The 12,077-nt window shown below is 51.1% G+C and overlaps 1 protein-coding gene across 1 annotated transcript in view; it reads left to right on the forward strand.

Moving 5' to 3' along the window:
- Window positions 1-1,309: 1,309 nt before the first annotated feature.
- Window positions 1,310-12,077, forward strand: part of LOC137625014 (glutamyl-tRNA(Gln) amidotransferase subunit A, mitochondrial-like) — a 64,742-nt gene continuing 53,974 nt past the window's right edge. The window contains exons 1-2 of the mRNA XM_068355954.1: window positions 1,310-1,502; window positions 1,638-1,928. Coding sequence (XP_068212055.1) covers window positions 1,321-1,502; window positions 1,638-1,928 — 473 coding nt within the window. The 5' untranslated portion in view covers window positions 1,310-1,320. The remainder of the gene's footprint in view (window positions 1,503-1,637; window positions 1,929-12,077) is intronic.

Raw genomic sequence — 12,077 nt, forward strand, 5'->3', positions numbered from 1 at the left:
AAGGAAGACGAACTTATTAAAGGCAGAGTAATGGTTCAAGTCGACTTCCTTACCAGGTACTTATAATTTCATTGTTATTTTGAATAACTGATAATATGAAATACGGGATACTTAGCTTCTTGATATACATGTACACTGGTTTTCACCCACCTCCCTGGGTGTGAATCAGCTACATGATTATCGGGTAAGATTAATATTGAAAAATGTTATTTTCATTAGTAAAATAAATTTTTGAATATACTTACCCGATAATCATGATTTAATTGACCCACCCTTCCTCCCCATAGAGAACCAGTGGACTGAGGAAAAATTGAGGTGGTGTCAACAAGAAGTACTGCAGTACCTGGCCACAGGTGGCGCTGGTGAGTACACCCCCCTCTTGTATAGCGATCGCTGGCGTATCCCGTCCGTAGAATTCTGTCGGGCAACGGAGTTGACAGCTACATGATTATCGGGTAAGTATATTCAAAAATTTATTTTACTAATGAAAATAACATTTTTCCTAACATACAAACCTGGAGCTCCTTATACAAATTGGCCCGCCACCCTGTCCCCCTAGAAGTCCTGCCAGAAAGCAAAAGTGGTTACTCAACCGACAGGTGTGAGTGAGCGGGGTAGTTAGTCTACCCCAACCTCCTCCCGCTAACAAGCGGATGGGGTAATTATCCCTCACTAGAATTGTCTTGGCTGGTTTTCAGCGTTGCCGAAAGTAATACCCTATAAATAGCTCCAGGTTTGTATGTTAGGAAAAATACAAATTATTTCTAAATTTGTTATTTTTCCACTGTAATATACTGTTTTTAGGTGTTTTTTCAGAGGATGGGAACGGATTAATTTTTTAGTTATTTTATATGGGAAAAATTGATCCGAGATACGAGCGAATTGACATACAAGCTCAGGTCCTGTACAGGTATTGGGATATATAAATTCTAGCTTAATTTGAGCATTGACATAGTAGTTATGTTATTGAAATCATACTCTTAAATTAAAAATTTTACTTCTCCTCCTGGAAAGATTAATGTATGGTAGCTCTGGGTTGCTTCAATTCAGCTAACTACCATTATTTTCACTATGGCACTCTTGATATTGATATATTCCTGTGTTATGCATACATGTGAGATGTCAACAATTGTCAATTTGATGCTCTTTTGGGATTGAGTTTGCACATATTGAAGTTATGCAAACTGAGGTTCTGTCATTATTTTTCAGGTGCCTTTTTCTTTTTTCTATCAGTTGCTTTGAGAGCAATTTTACCTTCAAGTATAGTATGGCATGTTTTTACTGTATTAAAAAATTTTGCATCTTTTAGCAGGATAGGTAATGCGTTATCTGTCTGGGTGTATTAAAGATGCAGTTAAATTGTTTGAGAAAAAGTTACTTTCACCTGTGGAACTATATAGAGGAGCTGTACATCGACAGGAAACCATTTCCAGATTAAATGCTTACATTCCTACAACCATATCAAAAACAGGAAAAATGGCTTCAATGTCTTCTTCGAAGAGGTATGTTATATTGTAATTCTTTGTAATGTTGGAAAGAAAATCCTTTAATTAGGCCTCTATTGTGATAATACTGTGGTTGTATTATTGTACAAATCTCATTTGTTTGCAAATTTAATACTGTATTATATTTTTCAGATATGATAAAGGAAAAGTGTTGGGTCCATTAGATGGTATTCCAGTAGCTTTAAAAGATAACTTCTGTATTGCTAATACTCAAACAACCTGTGGGTCACGAATGTTAGAGAATTATACTCCCCCATATTCTGCCACTGTTGTGAAGAGATTGGAAGCTGCAGGGGCAATCTTTATTGGCAAAACGAATCTGGATGAATTTGCCATGGGTTGTGGGACTGTTGATTCTTTGTTTGGTCCATCAAGAAACATTTATCGTTCAGGAATTAGGTACAATTTCCACGATGCTTACGGGTGAGTTAGTTACTGGAAAAAAGCGTGTTTTGATGTTATCCATTACAAAGATATTTAATGAGCAGATAATAATAAAATATTGTAGGTTATTTTGAGGCTAAGTAAATGCTTGAAATACAGCATAAGAAACTACAGTATCTTTATTCCTACTTAGCTCACATACCCACGTCCTTCAGTTAGGGAGATTGTTTCAGCGCAAGCTGGAATCTGTCTTTAAAGTTGGATAACAAGCAGTTATGCAGGTGGTGAGGGTGCGGGGTGAGGAGCTGTACCCCTTTTTCAGCCGAAGAGCCTTCACTTTTGTTTTGCCTGCTGTCATGTACGGGTGTACAAACAGCTCCTGTCAAACGTATTCATTTTCTTTCTCTTTTCAGGAAGTGGATGTTGGTTGTTAGTGATGGATTGGAAACGAGAAGTTCGTATTTGCCTGGGGGGAAAGGGTGGATACATCGAAGGAGGGGTAGGGAGCACATCATCTGGACGATCTGATTGTCTAAGGGGTGTGGAGAAGAGAGGAAAGGCATCTGCACAATGCCTTCAAGATGCAAGCACCTTTCCTAGGATTGTAAGCATTCCAAGAGCATTTGAGGAGGCACTCAACAACACCATAGTGGCCTACATCAACAAGCAAGGGGGCACAGTCATACATCCTCTTTGCTAACTGACTCAGTGGATGCATATTGGACAGTGTTTTACTCCATGGAGTTGTCAGCAAGGTACATTCCAAGTAAGAAGATTGTACTAACAGAAACACTAAAGATGTAGGAGCAGAGTGGTCTCTACATCCTCTGGTAACGGAAAGGCTCACCGATGATCAACTCATTTGCTTTCTGGCTAAACAAGAAGTGCCTTGTACTGTTTGTTCCATAACCGAAATACAAACCACGCTATTTACAGAGGGTTTACCTTTTAGCGCAGCTGAAATGACGAGCCAATAGTTTTAACGAGGGTTAATTACCCCCGTGCTAGTTAGCGGGGGGTGGGGAAGGGTAGCTTGCTACCCCTCCCCCCTCCACACACCGGTGACTTGCTTCACTTCACTTTTGGCTCGGCGGTGATCAGACGTGTCTACTCATCGTCCTCGTGACAGCCTTTAATTTTCTGCTTTTTCTTTTCAGCGTGTGTGTTGGTTGGAAGTTGACCTTCATTATTATTTCTTTACAATGCGTACATGCCCTGGAGTTGCCGGTCGTCCTTGTGGGACTTTCATGTCGGACGTAACTACGGATCCGCACACCCTCTGCCCTCAATGTCGGGGCCGACGGTGTGACCAGGAGAACATGTGCCGTGAGTGCAGGGAGTGGTCTGCCTCCCAGTGGGAGAGGTTTGGCCGTCGGCGTAAGAAGAAGTCTAAGAGAGACCGTTCTCCTTCGGGGTTAGCCTTGAAAGAGGAAGGTTCTCGGGACTCTTCTTCCGCCGCCCAAACCTCCTCCGAAGCTCCCCCTCGTCCGCCTCCTAAGGAGAGTCGGCCGAGTGGGAGCGCAGGCCCTAGTAATGTTTCCCGACCTTGGGTGGGGGGAGAGGGCGTCGCCTCCCATAGCGAGGCGATTCCCCCTCCTCCTCCGGGGGAGGTTATTGATAATGCCTTAACCAATGATGATCTTTTACAGATTTGGTCGTCCCTGGGGCTTAAGGGCTTGCCCTCCAGGGTCGCTTTTATTGACCTTGTCTCGTTGGGGGCCGCTGTTAAGCAGTTCCCGGCGGTAGCAGAGGTAGACCCTCTGTCTATTGTCGACGTCGTGGTGACAGAGGCCTCCGACGTGGCTGGGCAATCCGCCGCAGGTGCTGTTGCGGATGATGGTGCTAAAGGCTCTCCTCCCCCTTCCGTACATCCTTCGAAGGGGGAAGTGAGTCCTTCGGTCTCTGCTGCTGCTCAGCTTCCTTCTGAGGGAAGTGCTTTGACGGAGACTCCCCTTCGGAGGACCGATGGTCCCGACGATCTTCCCCGAGGCCGCCTCCGCCGTAAGGTTCACCGTCCGCTACGCCGCAAGGGCCTCCCTTCCCCTTACAGAGGGAATAAGAGGCGCCTTTTTGGGTCTTCATCCTCCGAGGGGGACTCTCCTCGTCAGCCTCAACCTACAGCTCCGTCTTCCTTGAACCTCTCTGCAGACCGTTCACCATCTCCTGCCAGATCTTCGCCTTCTGGAGAACTCGTCACCCGACGGGCAACGGTCCCTTCGGGGCTAAGGGATCCTTCCCTTCCACGAGCAGTGCTAGCGCACAGGCGCTCTCCTGCTCGCCAGCGCTCTCCTGATCTTCAGCGCTCTCCTGCTCGTCGGCGATCTCCTGCTTGTCAAGACTCTCCTGCTCGTCGGCTCTCTCCTGATGTTCGCCCTCCTCGCCAGCGCTCTCCTGCTCGTCAGCTCTCTTCTGAGCGTTAGCGCTCATTTGAGGACCATCGCCCTGCGGTCTCTGACCATCCTATAGTTCCTGCTGAGCTCCCTGCTCACCATCTGCCTGGTCCTGTGGCTACGCAACATCGTGCTGCGCGTGTGTCAAAAGCACATGTTCGCCAACGCGCCAGCGATCTTCCAGTTCCTGCTCGTGAACGCGCCGCACCACCTGCCGCGCCACCTGTCCTTTCACATGACACGCGTCGACCTTCTGCTCGCCAGCGATCTCCGGCTCGCCAGCGATCACCTACACGTCAGCGATCACCTCCTCGCCAGCGTTCACCTGCTCACCAGCGCGCACAGGCGATCTTAGTATCGCCTATTCAACAGCGACAGCCGGCGCGCCTACGTTCTCCAACGCTTCTGAAGGAACATGGTTCGCCAGCTACTAGCTCACCATCACGCGATCGCCCTCCTGCGCATGCTGCTCGCCATCGCACGATCGCCCTCCTGCGCATGCTGATCACCATCGCTCCCCATCACGCGATCGCCCACCTGCGCATGCTGCTCGCCATCACGCGATCGCCCTCCTGCGCATGCTGATCGCCATCGCTCACCTGCGCATGCTTCTCGCCATCGCTCGCCATTGCGCGGTCGTTCACCTGCGCATGCTGCTCGCCATCGCGTCGACATGCCACATCGCGCCATCGCCAACCTGCGCGACCGCGCTCACCAGCTCATCATCGATCGCCTGTGGATCTACATCGCCAGCGGTCTTCCTCACCCACGCGGCAGCGCGTTTCCTCGCCGTCGCGCCAACGCTTGCGTTCGCCGCCTCGGACACGCGTTCATTCACCTGCCCACCCTCGCGCCCACTCGCCTGCGCGACCGCTCGCCTGCGCGCCTGCACGACCGCGCGATCATTCGCCTGCGCGCCCGCGCGATCATCCACCTGCGCTCCCGCGCGACCATTCGCCCTCGCGCGACCATCGTTCGCGGCGAATTCCGCAGCCGGTGGTAGCAGCAGGAACGCGTGCTCCTAAACGGCACTCGGGATCACCTCCACCCAAACACAGGTTGGTAGTGCAGGACGAGGAGAGGTTAGTACATCATTCTTCCCCACCTTCTTTTCAGGCAGGTACCGTGGTGTCCACTCCAAAGGATCGCCCGATCCCTTTCCCTTTAGCGAGGATTTCGGACTCTGTGTCCTTGGAGCAACAGACTTGGTTTGGTCCTCTGGCACGGGCGTTAGTGAGGGTTATGAAACCAGCACTCGCCGACCAGGGTAACAAACCAACGGCTGTCTCTCCTACGCTGAAGAGAAAGAGAGGAGTGGACTTCGTGGTGACTTCCCCCAGGGCGAAGTTGGTTCCCAAGAGGTCGGTCGCGAAGGTCCCTTCTCCTGCACGAGTGCTCTCTCCTTCTCCCGTGGACGAGGCCTTTCCGTCCTCAGGTGAGTCCAGTGGGGCGGTAGTCTTCCCCTCGGCACCAGGGGGGGAGACTTCGCTTCATGCAGGAGAATCGTCTCGTGAGGAAGGGGCCCCTCGAACCTCGTTGTTGGGATCCTGTATCCCTCCCAGGAGGGAATCCAAGGACTCCAAGACCGTCCCTAAATCCTCTGCAAGGATTCGTCAGGAACCCACGACTACCCGGGGGAATGTCCACGTGTCACCCCAGGAAGAGATCCCTGGGGCAGGAGACTTAGCTGCCAGCCCGCAGGGAGGAGAACAGCAAGAATCCGAACATGCCTTCTGGCAGGTCCTAAGCCTGATAAGGCAACTTAACGGGCTTATGGATCCAGTCATCGCCCCCCGTGAAGGCAAAGACACGATTTTGGATGAAGTGTTTGACGTTCGTAAGGCCCCTAAGACCAGTGCGGCTCTGCCCTGGTCTCGGGGGCTGAAGAGTGCCAGGGCTAGGGCCAACGCTCAGCTCGCACTTCTTGCCTCCTCCAGTCATTCCACTTCCGGGAACAAGCTCATCCCTCCTCCTCGTCTTCAGCAGAGGAGGTATTTCGAGATCCTGGGTGAGCACAACCTCGCTCTTTCTCTCTATCACTCTGTGGAGGAGCTGGCGAAGGGAGTTCCCCTTGAGAAACTCTCTGCCTGGCAGGTGTCGTTCTCGGCGGCAGAGATCCTTAGCCACGAGAAGGTCGCTAAGTGTGCCATGCAGGCCACTTCGTGGCTGGACTTTTGGCTAGGATCTCTGGGCATCCTATTGTGATCAGAGGACTTGTCCAAGGAGACCAATAGGAAGGCCCTGGAGACCTTCTTGCTCTCGGGCACCCGCTCCATCGAGTTTTTGGCGCACCAGGTTACCACCCTGTGGGCCAACTCGGTGTTGAAGCGTCGCGATGCTGTGTCCGAGAGATTCCATCCGAAGGTCCCCGCCGTGGATGTGTGTAGGCTCCGACATGCTTCCCTTCTGGGGGAGAACCTGTTTGAGCCTCAAGACATGGAGCGAACGGCTGAGAGGTGGAGGAAATCCAGCACGGACTCCCTCCTCCATAGGGCCCTTACAACTCGGCCCTATAAGCCTCCAGCCCCGCCACAACAGCAGCAACAGCCTCGTAAGGCTCCTAAACAGGCACTGGCAGCTAAGAAGGTGGTGTCTAAGCCCCAGCCCTTTCCAGCCAAGGTCAAGAGGGGCGGTAAGTCCTCCAGGGGAGGCAAGACTCCTAGGGGTGGCGGCCGCGGCCGCAAGCCCTAGGGGTGGCAGTCCCCCTGCGTGTCCACCTGTGGGGGGATGCCTTCAGCGTTGCGTCCGCAGGTGGCAGCAACACGGGGCCGGTGCTTGGACGGTCTCAGTGATCGGCCAAGGCTATCGCGTCCCGTTCACAACACGGGATCGGCAAAGGGGCTGGCCCTTCAGGCCGAAGTCGAGACCATGCTTGAGAAGGGTGCTCTCCAGGAGGTCGTGGACGGCTCCCCAGGCTTCTTCAGTCGACTCTTTCTTGTAGAGAAGGCTACTGGTGGCTGGAGACCCGTCATCGATCTCTCAGCTCTGAACAGGTTTGTCAAACAAACCCGGTTCAGCATGGAGACAGCAGACACGGTCAGACTTGCGGTGAGACCACAAGACTTCATGTGCACACTGGATCTAAAGGACGCGTACTTCCAGATCCCAATCCATCCGTCTTCCAGGAAGTACCTGAGATTTTGCCTAGACAACAAGATCTACCAGTTCAAGGTGCTGTGTTTCGGTCTCTCCACAGCTCCTCAGGTGTTCACCAGAGTGTTCACCCTGATTTCATCTTGGGCGCACAGGAACGGCATTCGTCTCCTTCGTTACCTGGTCGATTGGCTGATCCTAGCAGACTCGGAGTCGACCCTTCTTCGGCACCGAGACAGGCTTCTGGATCTTTGCCAGGATCTGGGGATCGTGGTAAACCTCGAGAAGTCCTCTCTGCAGCCGTCCCAACGACTGGTTTATCTAGGTATGCTAATAGACACCAATCTCCACAAAGCCTTTCCATCAGACGACCGGATAGCAAGACTGAGGAGGGTGGCGGAACCCTTCCTCAGGCGAAAAGAACTCCCCGCCCAATTGTGGTTGCGTCTCTTAGGCCACCTATCCTCCCTGGCCCGTCTGGTTCCAAACAGCCGCCTCAGAATGAGATCCCTTCAATGGCGGCTCAAGTCCCGGTGGAATCAAGGATCCGATTCCCCGGACATTCTGATCCCAATGGGGTCTCTGGAATAGACGGACTTGCGGTGGTGGCTAGTCGACGAGAACCTGCGGAAGGGAGTGAGTCTTCTCGTCCTCCCCCCGGAATTGACTCTGTTTTCGGACGCGTCAAAAGAAGGGTGGGGGGCGCACGTTCTGAACCAGAGGGCCTCAGGCCTTTGGTCAGAATCAGAAAAGTGCCTACACATCAACCTGCTAGAATTGAAGGCCGTCTTTCTGGCTCTTCAGCAGTTCCAACGGTCCCTGGCGGGTCACTCTGTGATGGTGATGAGCGACAACACCACGGTAGTGGCTTATATCAAAAAGCAGGGGGGCACTTTTTCGCAACAGCTATCCCATCTTGCAGTAGAGACTCTGAGGTGGACCGAAACCCACTCGATAACACTATCAGCTCGCTTCATTCCTGGCAAGAGGAATGTGCTCGCCGACAGTCTGAGCAGGGCTTCGCAGATAGTGAGTACCGAGTGGTCTTTGGATCCTCAGATAGCCAACAAAGTCCTGACTTTGTGGGGTTCCCCGACTGTGGACTTGTTCGCGACAGCCTTGAACTTCAAGCTGCCCCTGTACTGCTCCCCAGTCCTGGACCCCAAGGCACTCTGGCAAGATGCTTTCCAGCAACGGTAGGACAACATCGACGTGTACGCCTTCCCACCGTTCTGTCTGATGAGAAGGGTGCTCAACAGGACCAGACTATCGGTCAACTGTTCGATGACTCTGGTAGCTCCGCTATGGCATCACGCGGAATGGTTTCCGGACCTTCTGCAGCTCCTGACGGAACTCCCGAGGGAGCTTCCTCCACGACACGAGCTTCTCAGACAACCCCACTCCGGCGTCCCTCATAGGGCCGTAGCCTCGCTTCGGCTTCACGCCTGCAGACTATCCAGCGTCTCCTCGCGGAGAGAGGCTTTTCGCAACAGGTTGCGGAGAGAATGTCTCGGCACCTGCGAAGGTCCTCTGAGGGAGTCTACCAAGCAAAGTGGAGAGTCTTTTGTGGTTGGTGTCGTGGAAGGGGTATCTCTCCACTCAATGCCACTATTCCAGCAATAGCGGACTTCCTCGTGTATCTGCGGGAAGAAATGGGCCTTTCTGTCTCGGCAGTGAAAGGCTATCGCTCAGCCTTAAGCTTGGCCTTCAGATTGAAGGGCGTGGATATTTCTTCATCGCTAGAACTCTCTTTACTCATACGTAGCTATGAGCTTACCTGCCCCCAGTCGGAAGTGAGCCCCCCTCCTTGGAACGTGGTTCGAGTCCTCAGGTCTCTTAAGAGACCTCCCTTCGAGCCATTACGCCAGGCCTCCGATCGCCACCTGTCTTGGAAGACGGCTTTCCTACTCGCCTTGGCTTCGGCCAAGCGAGTTAGTGAACTTCATGGTCTCTCGTACGACATCGCCCATTCAAGGGGATGGGGGAGGTAACGTTCAGGTTCGTCCCTGAGTTTGTTGCCAAGACTCAGAATCCTGGAGTGCCGGATCCTCGGTTCGACTCTTTCAGGATCGCGAGTCTCCGTTCTGTAACAAGCGACCCAGACCAGCTGCTACTATGTCCAGTGAGGTGTCTGAGGCACTACTTGAAGAGAACGGCTGCAGTCCGTCCTCATGTGCGAGCTTTGTTTGTGAGCACAGGCAGGACTAAGAGGAGGGTCACCAGGAACACCATCTCAGCTTGGATTCGAAGGGTTATCCACCATGCCCTGAATCCTGGCCCTCCTCCGTCACGTCGCCCTCGGGCCCACGATGTCAGGGGTATTGCTACATCCCTGGCCTTCAAGAGAAACTTCTCTGTGACGCAGGTACTTCAAGCTGGGGTCTGGAAGCGTCAAACGACCTTCACAGCCCACTACCTGCAAGACGTGACCCACAGGAGCCTCGATACGTTTTCTATCGGCCCTATGGTGGCTGCACAACAGCTGGTCTAACCTCAGGCTCCTTTTTGGACAAGTAGCAGTTGGTTGAGGGCGTTGTTACCCAGTCTTAGTCTGCGTGAATGAAAGAGTATGTCTGACCCTTACTTCTTTCTTCATTCTCCCCTCTCTTGGGGAAGCAACATCCTGATCCTCGCATAGCTGACCTCGACCTCTGCAGGTAACCCATGCTTCTTTGTGCTCCTAGTATTAAGCTTAATACTGTTGCGTCTCCCATACCCTGACGAGGTGGTATTGGGAACGTCCTATCCTAGAATTCCTATCTGAAGGTCTCAAGGTCAACTTCATAGGACGAGTCACACTCTCCTCCTCACACTGCTTATGTAGGCCACTCGTTCCTAGCGATGCTAGGAACTTGTGAGGTACAGGGGCTCCCTCTCTCTAGTGCTGCTCACTGAGGGATCGAGCCCCCGGGCAAGCCGAAGTCAGTAAGGCTGGGGACTTTCCACCCTTCCTAAGGGGTAAGTCACCCTCTGTAAATAGGGTGGTTTGTATTTCGGTTACGGAACAAATGACAAATTCGAAGATAATTTGTATTTTTCCTAACCATACCAACCTTAGCTATTTACACATATGTGCCCGCCATCCCTGACCCCCAAGTCAAGTCCTACCTCTAAGTGAAGTGAAGCAAGTCACCGGTGTGTGGAGGGGGGAGGGGTAGCAAGCTACCCTTCCCCACCCCCCGCTAACTAGCGCGGGGGTAATTAACCCTCGTTAAAACTATTGGCTCGTCATTTCAGCTGCGCTAAAAGGTAAACCCTCTGTAAATAGCTAAGGTTTGTATGGTTAGGAAAAATACAAATTATCTTCGAATTTGTCATATTTTGTTCTACTGTTTCGTAACCTGTGAGCGTCGATTGAAGATGTCTTCCAACATTCATGTATTGTACGCCTTTCCGCTGTTCAGCCTGAGACCATCCAGCATCTCCCGAGGGAAAGGCTTTTCGTGAGGCACTCTAAAGAAGATATCTGGACATTTCTGGAAGTCCTCTACAGCTGTTTATCAGGCTAAGTGTTCTATCTTATGTGATTGGTGTCGTAGAAGGGAGATTTCTCTAGTCGGAGCAACTTTAGTACAGATCGCAGACTTCCTCGTCTTCCTTCAGCAAGTGAAACACCTCTTAGTTGTGGCTGTCAAAGGCTACTGCTCGGTTATTATTATTATTATTATTATTATTATTATTATTATTATTATTTGCTAGGCTACAACCCTAGTTGGAAAAGCAGAATGCTATAAGCCCGAGGGCTCCAACAGGGAAAATAGCCTAGTGAGGAAAGTATATAAGGAAACTACAAGAGAAGCAATTAGCTACTCAAAATACTCTTAAGAACAGCAACAACGCGATAATAAATCTTTCATATATAAACTTGAAAAACAAGAAAAAGAGAAATAAGATAGAATAGTGGGCCCGAGTGTACCCTCAAGCAATAGAACTCTTTCCCAAGACAGAGATAGACCATGGTACAGAGGCTATGGCACTATCCAAGACTAGAGAACAATGGTTTGATTTTGGAGTGTCCTAGAAGAGCTGCTTACCATAACTAAAGAGTCTCTTCTACCCTTCCCAAGAGGAAAGTAGCCACTGAACAATTGCAGTGCAGTACAGTAGTAAACCCCCTCGAAGAAGAATTGTTTGGTAATCTCAATGTTGTCAGGTATATGAGGACAAAGAATATTATGAAAAGAATAGGCCAGACTATTCGGTGTATGTGTAAGCAAAAGGAAAATGAGCCATAACCAGAGAGAAGGATCCAATAACTCTCTAGTGGTAGTATCTTAATGGGTGGCTGGTGCCTTGGCCAACCTACTACCTAAAACCTATGAGTATGTTCTTCCGACTGAAGGTTACAGACCTCTCCACTTCCTGGGAGTTGTCTATGCTCATGAGGAGCTTCGAGCAATCTTGCCCACCCTTGAATCTCAGGCCCCTGGAGTGCGATGTGACTCTTATCCTCAAGGCTCTTACTCGTACCCTGTATGAGCCTTTAAGGAGGATGCCAGACAGGAACCTGACTCTCTCAAGACTTACTTTTTGCTAGCCTTAACATTGGTGGTGCGAGTTGGCGAGTTGCACTGTCTCCTATCTAGTCACCCATACTGAGGGGTGGAAGGAGGTCTCCTTCAGTTTTGTGCCGGACTTTGTGGGCAAAACCCAGAACCTGGCAGTACAAGTCTTCAGATTAGAGTCCTTCTCCATTCCCTTTTTT

The sequence above is a fragment of the Palaemon carinicauda genome, chromosome 2 (genome assembly GCF_036898095.1).
Source record: "Palaemon carinicauda isolate YSFRI2023 chromosome 2, ASM3689809v2, whole genome shotgun sequence".
Lineage (NCBI taxonomy): Eukaryota > Metazoa > Arthropoda > Malacostraca > Decapoda > Palaemonidae > Palaemon > Palaemon carinicauda.